The sequence below is a fragment of the Panonychus citri genome, unplaced genomic scaffold (assembly GCF_014898815.1).
Source record: "Panonychus citri isolate SS breed McGregor unplaced genomic scaffold, ASM1489881v1 Contig00050, whole genome shotgun sequence".
NCBI lineage: Eukaryota > Metazoa > Arthropoda > Arachnida > Trombidiformes > Tetranychidae > Panonychus > Panonychus citri.
In genome coordinates, this window is record NW_026515455.1 from 47,804 (window position 1) to 63,724 (window position 15,921).

At 35.2% G+C, this 15,921-nt stretch overlaps 6 protein-coding genes across 6 annotated transcripts; 4 read left to right on the forward strand and 2 right to left on the reverse strand.

The window, feature by feature from the left end:
• The first annotated feature begins 35 nt into the window (after positions 1-35).
• On the forward strand, positions 36-5,101 carry LOC128385806 (uncharacterized). The gene is made up of 7 exons (XM_053344728.1): positions 36-699; positions 781-2,274; positions 3,437-3,716; positions 3,781-3,864; positions 3,964-4,169; positions 4,231-4,866; positions 4,961-5,101. The coding sequence occupies exons 2-6, from the start codon at positions 1,996-1,998 to the stop codon at positions 4,285-4,287; spliced, it is 906 nt and encodes a 301-aa protein (XP_053200703.1). The 5' UTR covers positions 36-699; positions 781-1,995; the 3' UTR covers positions 4,288-4,866; positions 4,961-5,101.
• On the forward strand, positions 4,773-5,403 carry LOC128385662 (mite group 2 allergen Tyr p 2-like). Its single transcript, XM_053344548.1, has 2 exons — positions 4,773-4,866; positions 4,961-5,403. Exons 1-2 carry the CDS (start codon positions 4,773-4,775, stop codon positions 5,401-5,403), a joined length of 537 nt encoding a protein of 178 aa, XP_053200523.1.
• Positions 5,404-5,636: 233 nt separating this feature from the next.
• Positions 5,637-9,003, forward strand: LOC128385801 (hormone-sensitive lipase-like). The gene is made up of 3 exons (XM_053344721.1): positions 5,637-6,961; positions 7,809-8,511; positions 8,585-9,003. Exons 1-3 carry the CDS (start codon positions 5,903-5,905, stop codon positions 8,725-8,727), a joined length of 1,905 nt encoding a protein of 634 aa, XP_053200696.1. The 5' UTR covers positions 5,637-5,902; the 3' UTR covers positions 8,728-9,003.
• A 195-nt stretch (positions 9,004-9,198) lies between these two features.
• LOC128385803 (AP-2 complex subunit mu) lies at positions 9,199-11,011 on the forward strand. Its single transcript, XM_053344723.1, has one exon. It carries the CDS (start codon positions 9,498-9,500, stop codon positions 10,824-10,826), a length of 1,329 nt encoding a protein of 442 aa, XP_053200698.1. The 5' UTR covers positions 9,199-9,497; the 3' UTR covers positions 10,827-11,011.
• A 182-nt stretch (positions 11,012-11,193) lies between these two features.
• Positions 11,194-14,934, reverse strand: LOC128385799 (DNA-directed RNA polymerase III subunit RPC2-like). Its single transcript, XM_053344720.1, has 2 exons — positions 14,355-14,934; positions 11,194-14,279 (listed from the first exon to the last, which is right to left on the reverse strand). The coding sequence occupies exons 1-2, from the start codon at positions 14,853-14,855 to the stop codon at positions 11,385-11,387; spliced, it is 3,396 nt and encodes a 1,131-aa protein (XP_053200695.1). The 5' UTR covers positions 14,856-14,934; the 3' UTR covers positions 11,194-11,384.
• Positions 14,935-15,226: 292 nt separating this feature from the next.
• LOC128385663 (AP-2 complex subunit mu-like) lies at positions 15,227-15,915 on the reverse strand (the record flags this gene model as incomplete). The annotated part of the gene is made up of 1 exon (XM_053344549.1): positions 15,227-15,915. A coding segment is annotated over one exon (540 nt), but the record flags the coding sequence as incomplete, so codon positions are not given.
• Positions 15,916-15,921: the final 6 nt, after the last annotated feature.

Consider the following 15,921-nt stretch of genomic DNA (forward strand, 5'->3'; position numbering starts at 1 on the left):
ATTTTTTAATCATTTTCTGGTTTTAAATGTTGTTAAATTTTCTGATTAGTTAACAATTCAAGCCTGTCACATAATCATCATCATTATCATCAAATTAAATCAAAGTGTCACCTTAAATCATCAAATCAGCTTTAAGAAACATTTTTTTCCTCTCATTTTCTGATTGATAAAAATTTGACAAAACAATTTTAGATTATGCTTGGCGAATCTGTTTGTGCAATTCAAGATCACCAAGTACAGAAGCTTTGATCATTTCACCCCTGTGCCAATCTTCACAAAAGTTCAATGGGAAAACTTTACCTGGCATCGGTTTGATGTTGGCGATGGCTAAATATTTTAGCAAGAAAAGTTATCTAGCTAAAGATGTAATATTCTTGATTTCTGGTCAAGAGATTGGATTCCAGGCATGGCTTGATTCTTACCATGAAGTTTACTCATCACCTGTTTTAACTTCTGGTTATCTGACAGCTAAGAGTGGGCCCATACAAGCAGCCGTTAATTTACAAATTGATGATGAAGATATCACTCAATTGGAGATTGAGATTGAAGGAATCAACGGCCAGTTACCCAATTTAGATTTGTTCAATGTCGCCGTGGAATTAGCAACCAGAGAATCGATAACGCCAACATTTCATGGAAAATCGCATCCTTTCTCAACAGACTTTTATCAAGTTTCCCAAAATTATGCTTTAACAACAGGTAAACCATTTTCTCTGTTTACATTTTTTTGCCACAATACTAATCAACAAATGATTGATAATATTTTTAATTTTATCTCAGCTTCTATGATGATTTCCCAAGGTATTTTTCAAAAATATGCAATAGAGAGAGAATGTGGATGATAAGAGAGGAAAAAGAGATATAAAGAGAAGGGGATGGAGTAGGAGGAAAGGAGAGGAAAAGGTGAGAGAGTAAAAGTCAAAGGCACCTAACCTAACCTAACCGATTTTTTTGCCCACCTTGAAATTGGGCCCGACCATGAGAGCGCCAGAGGCACCTCCAGCCACACTCGAAGAAGCTGAAGATATTCTCATTTGAGATTGCATCTGAAAACAATTCTTTCTTGATATTGACGGGGTTTCACTTTTCTTTTACTCTTTCGCGACTTTTGAGCAACCGGATAAAAAGTCTAGACGAAAACTAAACGAATGGACATTTTTCAACAGAGATTAAAATAAATCCTTGGAAACAAACAGTTTACCTGAGATTAAATTCAACTTCAACCACAAAAGAAAGAAAATAAATAAACACAAAATTTGTGTCACAAATTGTGTTACATAATTAGACAAATTGGAAACTTTCCAATGGAAAGACCGAAAAACTCACAACAAACCATAGAAAATGAATGCGCGTCATCTCTTGGACTTTCAACGAACATTTCTGGTTGAATTTCTCTCGAAGACATTTAAACAGTTTCGTGATTATTCTAATTTTTGATTGTGATTAATTCTATTCCCATTTAGCTTTGGATTAGTTATCAAAGGATTTTGGCTAATTACTGATCTTGATACTCCAAGATGATTTACATGATTTTAATTTAATGAAAACGATAACAAACAAATAAATAAATGGTGACTAAATTGAAGCGCTTTTTGATTAATATTATTACAGGAAATAGATTGTAAATCGAATCTAAATATTGTGATAGTAATCATTTGATTCCTATTGAACGAATACAATGTTCAAAAATAGTCCAAGTGAAAGCAGTCATGGCAGCTCTTCTCATTAATCGTGGAGTTAATCACATCAGCTGGATGAGTTATTATTGATGCAAAGATGCCCGAGACAAATGAATAAGTGAAATTGATGAAAGTCTCGAGGTTGGGCTGTTGATTATCATGATGATTACGTGAATTTAAACAATAATATAATTTTTCCGTTCATCAAACGATCTTGAAAGTGGCTAAGATTTCATTCCTTCCATTGAGCAAACTCCTTGAATCATGAATAACCTTTAATGTTTACCAAAAGCTCATTTTGCTTTCGACAAGTTGAATGTTCCATTCTGTTGCTAATTCAGTTACAATGAACAAGTTAATCGACTCTGTATGGAAAGAGGTTGGTTCATTCAGTGGATTCTCTTCATTGGATTTATATAAACATACTAGTGAGAAATGTGCTAGTTTAATTGATCTTTGTTCTTTCCCTTTGAATGAAATCGAACATTCTAAAAGTTCATCAAAAACGAAAGAATTAAGTACGACAAAACCTTCAGTTAATCGGAATAATGAAATCGATTCAAAACATGATTATACTCTTTTAATAACTAAAATAGTAAGTACACGTTTCATTTATCCAAATATTTGCATGGAAAATTTTGATAACTTTGATTAGCTACAATTACATTATAAATTCTTCATTAATTATCAAACTCGTCAGATACATCGTTATACATGTATTGAGTAAAATCGAATTGCTTTCATCCAATTTCAAAGTTCCTAAGATTAACTGATTCTCAAATTCCTCAACAATTGCAGAGATTGAGTGAATTAAAATGGATGTTTATCGTTTAGAAATGTTGCTGAATCTTTCGATGGAAACAATGAACTGATACATGAAACCAAATCGATAGAAACGATAACAATAATCCAGATAAGTTCCAATAGATTTTTATATCGATGAAAAGAAACATTGATCTCATTTTGATATTGGAATAGTAAGAGAAGGTCAAAAGTGAAGGTTGAACATGAAATTTCTGATAACGATTATCTCGAGATTCTATCGATTGTTTGGACTCAGCATTTTCATTCTTTTTATTTGATGATAATTTTTTATCTTCCTCATCCTCATCCTCTTTCATTGAATCTTCACTCTCACTGAGATTTGACAAAACATCATTTTTTATCCTCACTCAGTTTCCTCTCTCTTCATGCTCATCTTCATTTCTATAATTTATTAACACATCGAAAGGGTAAATTGATGTTTCTTAAGATGAATTAATCATGAAACTATATTTTATCTCTATTAATGTGATGAGTTTTTCTTGTATCGCAATTTACATGACAACAAATGTAATGATTGAATAGTAACTGGTGAGCCTTTTGTTATTCAAATTACATCAAATGCTCTTTAGGTACGTTTTCTGGATAACTTTTTTGTCTTTAAATATATTGACCCAATTTCCATATTTCAAGATCATTTAGTTGTCAGAAACAAAGTTATCAATGACCAAGAAGAGCTCAACATCTTAACTTTTATACTTAAATTCGGAGTCAAAGACAAAAACTGATGGAATACTCTGTAAATTGTTGTCATCATTTAATTCTACCAATTAATGAATTTAAAGTTTAAAATTAATTTACACAATCAACTAATTTGATGGGATAATTTATGTGTTAGTGTTTAATTTACTTATCAATCTAGTAAAATTCAAGCATAACTCTTGTATTCTTGAGATTTAGTTAATCTGTCCAAACTAAAATTGATAAAATTGTAGATTTCATGTCATGGACTAAGAGTGATTCATGATAATCTGGATCAAAATGGTGTCTTGTTCAAGGAGAATAAATTTGTTCTTGATTCACTTCATTGGCACAACATATTGAGGATTAAACATCGAGCTCCTCCATTGAGTTTATCGATTCAATTATGTGAAAGAGCTCAGGACTGGGCTAATAAATTAGCTCATTGGGATGTTTTCTATCATCAAAATCAATCAACAATCGGTGAAAATCTTATTCTCAAATGCAGTTCTCTTCATGAAATTGAAGTTAACGGTAAGTAAATATTACATTTCATCTCATCACTGATTAATTCTTGTTTTGTATTGAAATTTGCAAGGTGAACAAGTAACAAAGTATTGGTACGCTGAAATCGATCATTACAGATTCGACTTACCTAATCATTTATTGCACACACGAGCGAGTAAGTTGATTAATTGGTTGATTAGTTACAATAATCATTCTAAAACTGGAGATTACTAAAAGTGTTTATCGATTTATAATTATGGAAAAAAACTCACAGATCAATTCACTCAAATGATTTGGAAAGAATCGAAAAAATTTGGAATTGGTAAAGCTCGAAGTCGATCTGGTAAATTGATCGTTGTTGCTCATTACGAGCCCCCGGGCAATGTGAAAGGATATTTTCAAATGAATGTACTTGCCCCATTCAAAGATTTTGAATTGAATTTTATCGCCGATAGTTTGATTGCCAATCACCGAGGAAGAGTAAGTTTTAATTGACCCACCGTCTATTGGACCATTAATTCACTTTTAATTTCAATCACAGTTGAATCGAGCCTTTGGAAGGAAATTGAAGACACGTCGTAAAGCAATTTACGAGTAAATTTGTCACACTTATCGAAATCAAAATGATAAGAAAAAAACAAGATCATGGCCATGAAAATGAACTGAACTGATACCCGATGACCGAGAAAAAAATGATTAATATTCATGTTGACATTAATTATACTCAATCAACCTTCACATTTAGGGTTGATGGTTGATCAATAGACACAAGGCGATCTCAACAATTAATTAAACCAATATAATTTTCTCTTAGAAATCTGTAACGATCTTGATCCTTACAATCCATTGATCTACAAATTGATCAAGAAAATTTGTTTTATAACCAATAAAAATTGATACAATCAAAAATAAACTTAACCTAAATGTTTAATTTTTGATTGTTGTTGTTTTTTCTTGTTAAAAAGGAATTAATTAAACTATTAATTAGCCATTACGTTGCAATATTGTTATCAGGTCATCCAGAGGTTTGTTATAAATGGTGAGACAACTCTTGATAATCAAGTACAATCAACGATGTCCATCATGAAGCAATTAACTTTTATCAAATCATTTCTTGTGTTCTCGTGTTTTTTGAGTCTCCAATGTCTCAGCCTGAAAATTGACTTTACTCCTTGTGGTAAGTATAAGCTGTTTGTTTCTCATCTCAATCAATTTAATCAACTTTATCGACTCTTTTTCATTAATTTTGATTCTTTTCATCGATTTTCAAGGCGGTAAAGTTTTGGAATTACGTCTGTTTGGTTGTCAGAATGATACAGAGCCTTGTTTGATGAATCGAGGAATCAAAGGTCGATTGGAAGTTGATTTCGAGGCTCCGTTCGATTCTGATTATGTTTATGCCGATGTTAGTCAGAAAACTAGTTCGTTCTTATCTGTAAATGTCCCTTTGCCAATATTAGATCGAAATGCTTGTTCTAACCATGGATTAACTTGTCCAATCGAAAAAGGAAAAAAATACAGTTATTATTACGATTTTTACGTAGACCCAAGAATTCCAAATATTAAAGGCGATTATTTCCTCACGTTGTCAACATATTGGGGATACACAATCGGATGTGTCAATTTACCAATGCAATTGGTTGAAGTTGAGGCCACAATCAAACAGAATCAAATTAACCCATCAAGTCAATCTGATAAAATCACTAAGAGTTAATCATTTTCTGTTGTTTACTATTTTTACTTGATGATATTCTCACATTAATGTAACCCCAATGACCATTAAAAAAGGTTCTTGAAATTGAACAATACAAAACCGATTGTAACTCATTAGTTTTAATTGTAATCCAACCAATTAATTGCAATCGATCCTTCCAACTGGTGCTCCATCTGCTTTGTCTAAAAGCAACTACGAAGATCAGCTGATTCTCTCTTGTATTTCTGGTTTTTAATTGTCTTGATTCATTGAATGAGTTTCATTCACCTGCAGTAGACTTTGATTAACCGTTATGATTGATTCTATTAACAATGATTCTTGACTTGCTCCATCATAATTTGATTTGTTCATTTTGTTTTTCTCTTGTACTTATGTAAATTATTCAATGTTAATGGCGATTTTTTAACCACTTTAACTACTTTAATTTACTTTCTTATTAGTATTTCTGCTTACGTATTCACATGACGAATTCGGATTCAGTTGTAATTATCAACATGTTATGATTCAATCAGTTTATTGTTTCAAGTTAATCAAAACTAACAAGTTGTTCTCTGTGATAAGATTTAACGATCAACGATCAAAGTGTTTAGTTTCTCAGCGTTTTAATCGGCAGTTCCGATCTTTATCTGCTTATTGTCAACAAAATCTATTCTCTCGACACAAATTTAATTACTCAACTCAAATTGGAACCATGAATAATGAAAGGAGTAAACTTCTTATCATGGATATAGCATCGAATGCTATTGAACCAACATTCTCAGAAAACTTGGAGAAAATTCGTAAATCACTCATGGTTTATGACATCCATGCACCAAATTATGATCTTCATGATAAATTAAATGCGAATGGATTTCGCACACTGATCAAATTGATGGAAAGCTTTTCGAAATTAGCTTATGATGATATGAAAATGAAATCATTCGGTGGTGTGTCTCCTCATTTAGTCAAAATCGCTGAAGTTTTTGCTAACATGTTGGGTCATCTCGATGATCGTAAAGTATTTGAAAACAATAGTTTAATGTGGTCACCAGATCCAGAATTCATCCAATTCGCTTTTTCCTTTGAGCCTTTGATGCATTCGTTTTATGCTCGTAACCACAATTTCTGGTTGTGCCCTTCAATCCGATCCATTCTTGGTAATTATATTTCATTGGTCGCCTACAAGTCCGTCAATTTCTGTGACATGTATCGACTCTTTTCACGGGCCAGTACTTCTCGTTTATTCGCGGATTATGCCCTCAACGTGTCCATCGATTTCGTTCGTATGGTCTGGGGTATCTCCGAAGCCGCTTTCTACAAGAAACTTTATCCAATGATTCTTTTTGGGAACCGACCTTCTCGGAAGAAAACGATGTTCGCACCAAGACAAGAATATGCCAAAATTGTTGGAGAGAACGGGTTAATCGACTTGTCGGACTCATTAAAAGATACATGGAATTTGAATAAACCTGTTCGCTTTCGCCTTCTCCAAGATACTAAAAGTGGTTTATCAACATCTACTCTGGTTTTCCACTGCCATGGGGCTGGTTTTGTTGCTCAATCGCCGGAGTCTCATGAGGTTTCAAAGTTTATTAATTGATTTCTCACTCATTTCTAATCAAGAAAAAAACAGTTAATTCAAGGAGAGATTCAGTGATAGGAAAATTTTCGTGACAACTCCGATGATAATTATGATAAGATTCGAGAAAAGGGAAAAAGTTATTTCAATTTCTCTGCCGATTGAACATCTACCAACCATGATTGCTCCAAGTCTAATCAAATCAGTCGAGATTATTTTACATGATTAGAGTTAATTTCTTTTTATTTTTAGTTTCTTATTCGATTTTCCAATCAATACACCAAATTTCAAGCTTTATTATCTTTTTGCTTTCAGTCATCAGTATCTGAGATATTAAAAGTAGATTATAGATACGATCAATCTTTTAATAGTTCACAGTTTTATTGGTTGTGTCCTGTTATCGCTTCGATAGATTCGACCTTGCAAATCACAATAGTCCAATTGTTCAACTGAGGACATTTCCAAGGTCGATCAATAATTAGTTTGATTTAAATGTTTTTCGCTCTATTCCACTGGTCAAGCTTGACCAATTCACGATTTCAAGGATCTCATGTTCATCTCTTTCCTCTAATCAGTAATCATTTCAGGTTGAAATCAAACAGAGAAAAATTGATTATTAACAATTTCCCACTCAATTAGTTTATCAATCCAATCGCTCACCTTAATAGAGTTGCTATTTTTTCAAATTACTTTATTTCGTGAAGAATGAAGAAGGATTATTTTGATAGAATTTGATTAAGAATAAAATGTAACATTCTAATCCTTCAAGCTCCAATCCCATTTTCTATTTGAAAGTAATTTCAGATTTTAATTTACCAATCTAATTACAATTCTAATTTGATAACAGATCTACTTAAGAGATTGGGCCATAAAGCTCCGCGGTGTCCCTTTGATTAGTGTTGATTATCGTTTGGCTCCAGAATTCAAGTACCCAAATGGACTTCAAGATTGTCTCGATTTGTATCTTTGGGTGACCAGTGGACTTGACGAAGTTCTTGAGCTGATCGGCTTCCATCCGAAGCGAATTATTTTGTGTGGCGATTCTGCAGGCGGTGGTCTGTGTATCAGTTTAACTTTAGTTCTAAATGAATTGAGAAGATCGATGAATATTCAAATGCCTTCGGCATTGATTCCGTTTTATCCCGTCTGTTCATTACAAACTTGTGCCTCTCCATCTCGTTTGTTGACATTTTTTGATACTTTTCTACCAATTGGTGTTTTACTCAGTATCTTGGACGCTTATTTCGTCGATAATAACTCATCCGATCCTCTCAAAATTGACGGAAAAGAAAAAAGTAATGCAATCAAACAGAAACAATCTTTCGGCAAGAATCAAGATGTAGGTCCACATTCCATGAGGCCTCCGTGGTACAAGGAAACCGATTACAAAGAGAGATTGGCATCAATCAATCGAATAGCAGCCGATCCATTTGCATCGCCATTAAATTATCAAAACTTTGCCACATTAAACGATGTAGCACTTAACATAATTGTTGGTGAATTCGACCCTTTATTAGACGAAGCAATTGAATTTACCAGAAAATGGAAAGGTTTGTTCTCATTCAATTCGATTCTATGAATCTTTAATCTCATTTCCCTCACTTTCTCGTTCCCTTGTTCCAGGTCCAGTCTCTTTCGATGTTGTACCCAACATATCACACGGGTTCTTGTATTTCGCCAACATCAGTGCCCACAGCAAAAAAGCGACCAATTTGTGCTTTCAAAGGCTCATCGAGGCCGTTAATTTCCCTCAAGCAAAGATTTAGATTGTTTTATCGCAGTTGATTATGAGTTACGTGTTTACATTGTTGATCAAATGACACGTATTTTTGTACATTTAGTTTAAATTCACAATTTTCATGTTACTCAAATGCACAAATGCAAAATTTACTGATGATTTATAATGTGTTTCTCAATCTAATAATCGTAAAGGTTAACTTCATCATTATGACCAAAGATTTGTTGGGCTTGTTAACTACATGACAATTTGAAGTTTTAAAGTACAATTAATGAATTAAAATTAATTTGATCCAAACAAAAGATTTGATGAGAAAATCAAGTGTGAAGGATATGAGAATCAATAACTAACAGGTTGTTGGTGAAAATATCTAACATCAACCGTTTAATTGTTTCCAATTCAATCTGATTATCTAAGTAAAAGATAAAAAATGAAAAAGTTTGTTGATTGAATGAGATTTGAATAAAGTCCCTTTTCCTCTGATGATCCGCCTCCTTTTGAGCTTCACTGAAACTCAAAGAGTAACAACTTGTTCAAGCCTCCTTTATCTTAATTGTTTTCATTGTTTTTAATTGTTCCAATGTCACTTTCTCTGATTGAAACCGAGAATCAACAAGTGGTCCATCTTTAAATGCCAACCAATTTCCTTCTTTTCATCTTCTAACTAGAAGACAAGAAAATCGTCCTTTCTCTCTCTTTCTCTCTCTCTCTCTCTCTTTCTCTGAATCACTTGTATTTACCTTTTCCTCCACTTCCCTTTCTCTCTCATTTCGTTTCCACTGACAGTCCGGGGACAAAATGATCGGTGGACTGTTCATTTATAACCACAAGGGCGAAGTCCTGATCAGTCGCATGTACCGAGATGACATTGGTCGCAATGCTGTTGACGCTTTCAGAGTCAACGTTATCCACGCCCGTCAACAAGTGAGATCACCAGTTACCAACATCGCCCGAACCTCGTTTTTCCATATCAAACGATCCAACCTGTGGTTGGCCGCCGTCACCAAGCAGAATCTGAATGCTTCAATGGTGTTTGAGTTTCTCCTGAAAATGTGCGAGGTCATGCAAAGTTATTTTGGAAAAATCAGCGAGGAAAATGTCAAAAACAATTTTGTTCTCATCTATGAACTTCTTGATGAAATCCTTGATTTCGGTTACCCTCAAAACACCGACACTGGAATCCTTAAGACATTCATCACCCAACAAGGTGTCAAATCTCAGACTAAAGAGGAACAGTCTCAAATCACCTCTCAAGTGACTGGACAAATTGGTTGGCGAAGGGAAGGAATCAAATATAGACGGAATGAGCTTTTCCTTGATGTTCTTGAATATGTCAACCTGTTGATGTCCCCGCAGGGACAAGTGTTAAGTGCTCATGTGGCTGGAAAAGTGGTCATGAAGGCTTTTCTATCGGGAATGCCCGAGTGTAAATTTGGAATCAATGACAAACTAATTCTAGAGAGCAAAGGAAAGACAAGCTCAGCTCTGGATGATCCAACTACTCGAGGTGGAAACGTAGGCTACCCAACAAAATCTTCCATCGCAATAGACGATTGTCAATTCCACCAGTGTGTTAAACTGTCCAAATTCGAGTCGGAACATAGTATTAGTTTTATTCCCCCCGATGGTGAATTTGAATTGATGAGATACCGAATTACTAAAGACATCTCATTCCCCTTCCGAATCATTCCTTTGGTCCGAGAAGCAGGCCGAACCAAGATGGAGGTGAAAGTGGTCCTCAAAAGCAACTTCAAGCCTGCGGTGGTCGGGCAAAAGATCGAGGTTAAAATACCAACGCCCCTGAACACAAGTGGTTGTCAACTGATTTGTATGAAAGGAAAAGCGAAATACAAGGCGAGTGATAACGCGATTGTTTGGAAGATCAAGAAAATGGCCGGAATGAAGGAGACACAATTAAGTGCTGAGATCGAGTTACTATTAACGGACACCAAGAAGAAATGGAATCGACCTCCGATATCGATGAATTTCGAAGTACCATTCGCTCCTTCTGGCCTCAAGGTTCGGTATTTGAAAGTATTTGAACCAAAGCTCAACTACTCCGACCACGATGTCATCAAATGGGTCCGTTACATTGGCCGAAGTGGTTTATACGAAACGAGATGTTGATTCACAAAAGATCCGATTGATTTGATCAAATCAATCATTTTATCGATGAAACTCCCACCATTTTCTCTCTTTTTCTTCTCTTTTGCCTCCTCTCTTTTTCGAGTGTTAATTGTTATGGAAAACAATTATTTATTATTCCAAGGGTAGATAAATAAATTTATATAATTTAAGTTGCTTGTTGAAAATCAATTGATTCCATTTTATTTTCTTTCTCTCAATCGCATTGACTTTCTACTCAATAGACACAAATTTAAAAAATATCAATTCTCTCGGGTGAACAAGGGAATCACAGGATGTCTACAATTACCCAAAAGGAATCATTTACAATTAGAAATTTTCTTCAAACTAAATTAAAGAAAAAATCGAACTTCTATTATTGTTAAAGAGACTTTTTTCTTGTCCACTTTTTGTTCTTTTATTGTGTAAACATTGAGTTATTTTTCGATAAATTAAAAAAGTTCCACAACATCGAGTTGCATGATTGTCATTAATTAACAAAAAGTAAAATATAAATTTCACAGATATTTAACATTTCAATTGTATGCTCGGTAGATTTAATTACATGTGTGTCAATTTGAGTCGCGGTTGTATACTCATTGCTTGAAGCTCTTGTAAAAGTAATTTATATGCATAAGGAACTTGAATATCAGCGAGGGATCGACTGGACTGACAATATGAGCACCATTTCTGATACCCAAGAAGACCACATTCTGTACACACATCGACATTAAAGGCATCACTGGATAACATGAGTCTCTCCAATAGCAACATACTAACGCCATGTCCAATGAGACAATCTCTTTCCATCTCCCCAAGACGTAATCCTCCATCTCTTGCTCTCCCTTCAGTCGGTTGACGAGTGAGAACGGCCTTTGGTCCACGAGAGCGACCATGAACTTTATCCAAAACCATGTGTTTAAGTTTTTGGTAGTAGATTGGACCAAAGAATATGTAAGCTGCTAATGGCTCACCAGTGATTCCACTGGTCATCACTTCTTTCCCATGATAATTATGACCAAACTCCTCCATTATGTCGATCATTTCTTGAATAGTTGTACCACCGAAAGCAGTTCCATCATGTAAAGTACCTTTGATGATCGCTGATTTACCAGCAACTAGTTCTTTCAATTTCCCGACAGTCATCCGAGATGGAAATCCGTGAGGGTTCATAACCATATCCGGACAAATACCTTCGCAATTAAACGGTAGATCTTCTTGAGATACAATTAATCCAATGACTCCTTTTTGACCATGACGAGAACTGAATTTGTCACCAACTTCAGGTCTTCTCATTTGCCTTAAAAGCAATTTTATCAAAAAAGATTCTTCCGTATTTGAAGTAATCATGACTTTCTCAATACAACTATCTTCGATTCCCCTGTAAGTAATTGGCACATCCTTGAAACTGTAATTCATCGAACCAACTTTACCAGTACCAGTTTCATCAATAGCTGTACCTGGAATCGGAGATTGTTTATTCACTAACAATTGACGATTTTTAACAATTTCTCCTGGTGCAGCGATACCATCATTGTCAAGAGTAGCATGACGGAAAATGGGCTTATGAGGAGGTTCGGCCTCGACCATGGGCCCTTGAATCCTGTCCGAAATACCGTCCATTGTTGGATAGCGTCTTAAAATACATTTTTGGTTGCGATAAACGAAACACCGACCATATCCTCTGTCAATACTCGCTTTGTTCATTATCGAAGCATCTTCGATATCAAAACCAGAGTAGGACATCACGGCGACTATTGCATTTTGACCGGCTGGCATTTCATCGAAATGTATCAATTCAATAGTCTTAGTTTTGACCACAGGTCTTTGTGGATAAGCGAGAAGGTACAAAAGCGTATCAATGCGCTCTCTTTGATTAAGGCCAATTGTTCCCATCGCTTGTTTTCCCATAGCACATTGGTAAGTATTTCGTGGAGATTGGTTATTGTGTGGAAAAGGAATTAAACCGGCACAAACTCCAAGAAGTGTAAACGGTTCGATCTCTAAATGAGTGGTAATATTGCATCTTATTTCCTTGACTTCAATTGCTATGTGAGCGTCACTTGCTTCATTTACATCGAGATATTCAATTAGTCCTTCGTTGATGAAGTCTGAGAAACCCATTAATCCTCGGTTTAGTTTCTGAATATGAGCTGTGGTGACTCGAGGTTGACCAGATGAAGTATTAACTATGATGTATGGACGACATAGTCTACCAGCATCAGTGGCGATATAAACCGCATTATGTAGTTTGTTTATAGACACGGAGATAAATTCAGAGATTTTACCCTGACGACGCAATTGCCTGAGAGTTTTAACTAGGATTTCTGGTTGTATTGCAATTCCAATGATGTTACCATTAACAAATACCAACGGATATTGATTAACTTTAGCACCATTTTCACATAAACTAATATCTTGAACATCACAAAAATTAAGACAAATGTCGATGATTGATTTGTCATCAACATCCGTAGTTATGTGAGTCATGAGAGCCAAGTTCTTAATGAGACCACAAGACTCTCCTTCAGGAGTGTCACAAGGACAAACTAGTCCCCACTGACTGCACTGAAGTGACCTGGGACCCGATGTTTTACGAGTTTTCTCAAACTGAGAGTTGATTCTTGTCATCATTCCAAGAGCGGAGATGTAACTGAGTCGACTGAGTACTTGACTAACACCAATTCGCTCCATCTTGAATCTCTTCAAAGTCCAGTTACCAGTTGCAATACAGTTAATCAAACCATTGGTGATTAGATCTTGTCTCATGTGTTTGGTGATGTCGAATTGTGCAGCTTTGATTTTGGGAATGTTTTTATCAGCTATCATTCTCAATTCAGAATTGAACCGCTTAAGGAGATCTTCAAAAAGTAAACCAATCAAGGAGCCCGCGAGTTCAAGTCTCTTATTACCATAATAGTCACGATCATCAATATATTCAGGGTTATCAACGGCTAATATTAGTCTTTTAACCATCTGAGCGAGATAAATGGCTTTTAGGCGGAAATTAAGATTCAAAACAGGAACATGAGCGATAATTGTCGTGGCCAAAAGTTCTCTGATGAGATCGATAGAAGAGAACCGACGGTTTTCACCAGCTTTTATTCCAATCGATTTGTTTTTCAGGCGATTAGCCATATATTGGAGTGCTTGTGTTGATGTCCAGACTTCAGCTCGATGACAAGCCTCAATAGATGGTATCAAGAAGTTAACATCGACTTCACTGTTTTCCTTGAGAGTCCCACAAATATATTCAACGATTTCGCTTTCACTTGAGAATCCCATAGCTTTGAAAACAATGAATATGTGAATACCTTCATCAGTAAATGAGTTGTGTTTCATGACAATTTGTTTTTTCTTGTTGATAACTAGATTAGTTCGAGATTTTCTCTCGGCAGTGGCACTTGTTACTTGGCAAACAGGTCCTTCTTCAATAAGAATACGATTTCTTGAAAGCTAAACAATAAAAAAGAGAAAAAAATTCGCTTAGACTGATTTACTTTTGTAGCCATAAAAGAATATGAATTTTACCTGTTCGTGGATGAGAATTACTTTTTCACTTCCATTGACGATGAAATAGCCTCCGGGATCATTTGGGCATTCTTTAAGGGCCATTCGCTCAGCATAACTTTTTCCATTCAAAATACAATTGTTAGAACCAACCATGATTGGCATTCTACCGATCACCAAATATTCAGATGAAGTTATTCTCTGTTGGCCTTTTGTGTATTCCACTTTCACCGAAATTGGAGCACTGTAAGTAATATCACGAAGGCGACATTCGTGCGGTGTTGTTGAGCGAGAAACATTGAATCCTTCTTCAATTCGAGGAGTGTCCACTTTTATATCCACATAGCGAAGAAACCAGTTAGGATCACTTTCACAACGAACCTCAGCATTTGCTTTGAGAATGTTTTTAATTTCAACTTGGATGAGATGATTGAAAGAATCTAAATGTTGTTTCACCAAACCTTTCATTCCAAGAAAGGCCGGTAAAAGTTTCCATTTATCCTCAATAGTTACAGCGGCCATTAGACAAATGGTACCATAAAGAAACTTTAGTCAGAAAATTAGATAAATTGTTGTTTAGATTTCAAACTTTAGAAAACAAAATTTCAAACATGTGAAAAAAGTAAACAGACTGAAGGAGGAGGAGAAAGTGAGAGTCGCGGTGAATTTGAATGCGAACAATTTAATTGAATTATTTTTTCTCTTGATTTTCTTTAATTTAGTTTGAAGAAAATTTCTAATTGTAAATGATTCCTTTTGGATAATTGTAGACATCATGTGATTCCCTTGTTCACCCGAGAGAATTGATATTTTTAAAATTTCTGTTTATTGAGTAGAAAGTCAATGTGATTGAGAGAAAGAAAATAAAATGGAATCAATTGATTTTCAACAAGCAACTTAAATTATATAAATTTATTTATCCACCCTTGGAATAATAAATAATTGTTTTCCATAACAATTAACACTCGAAAAAGAGAGGAGGCAAAAGAGAAGAAAAAGAGAGAAAATGGTGGGAGTTTCATCGATAAAATGATTGATTTGATCAAATCAATTCACCATCGGGGGGAATAAAACTAATACTATGTTCCGACTCGAATTTGGACAGTTTAACACACTGGTGGAATTGACAATCGTCTATTGCGATGGAAGATTTTGTTGGATAGCCTACGTTTCCACCTCGAGTAGTTGGATCATCCAGAGCTGAGCTTGTCTTTCCTTTGCTCTCTAGAATTAGTTTGTCATTGATTCCAAATTTACACTCGGGCATTCCCGATAGAAAAGCCTTCATGACCACTTTTCCAGCCACATGAGCACTTAACACTTGTCCCTGCGGGGACATCAACAGGTTGACATATTCAAGAACATCAAGGAAAAGCTCATTCCGTCTATATTTGATTCCTTCCCTTCGCCAACCAATTTGTCCAGTCACTTGAGAGGTGATTTGTGACTGTTCCTCTTTAGTCTGAGATTTGACACCTTGCTGGGTGATGAATGTCTTAAGGATTCCAGTGTCGGTTATCTTAGGTAACCTTACTACTCTTTGGTTGACTTTAAACTTGATTGAATGATGGAAGCACCTTTTTCAAAT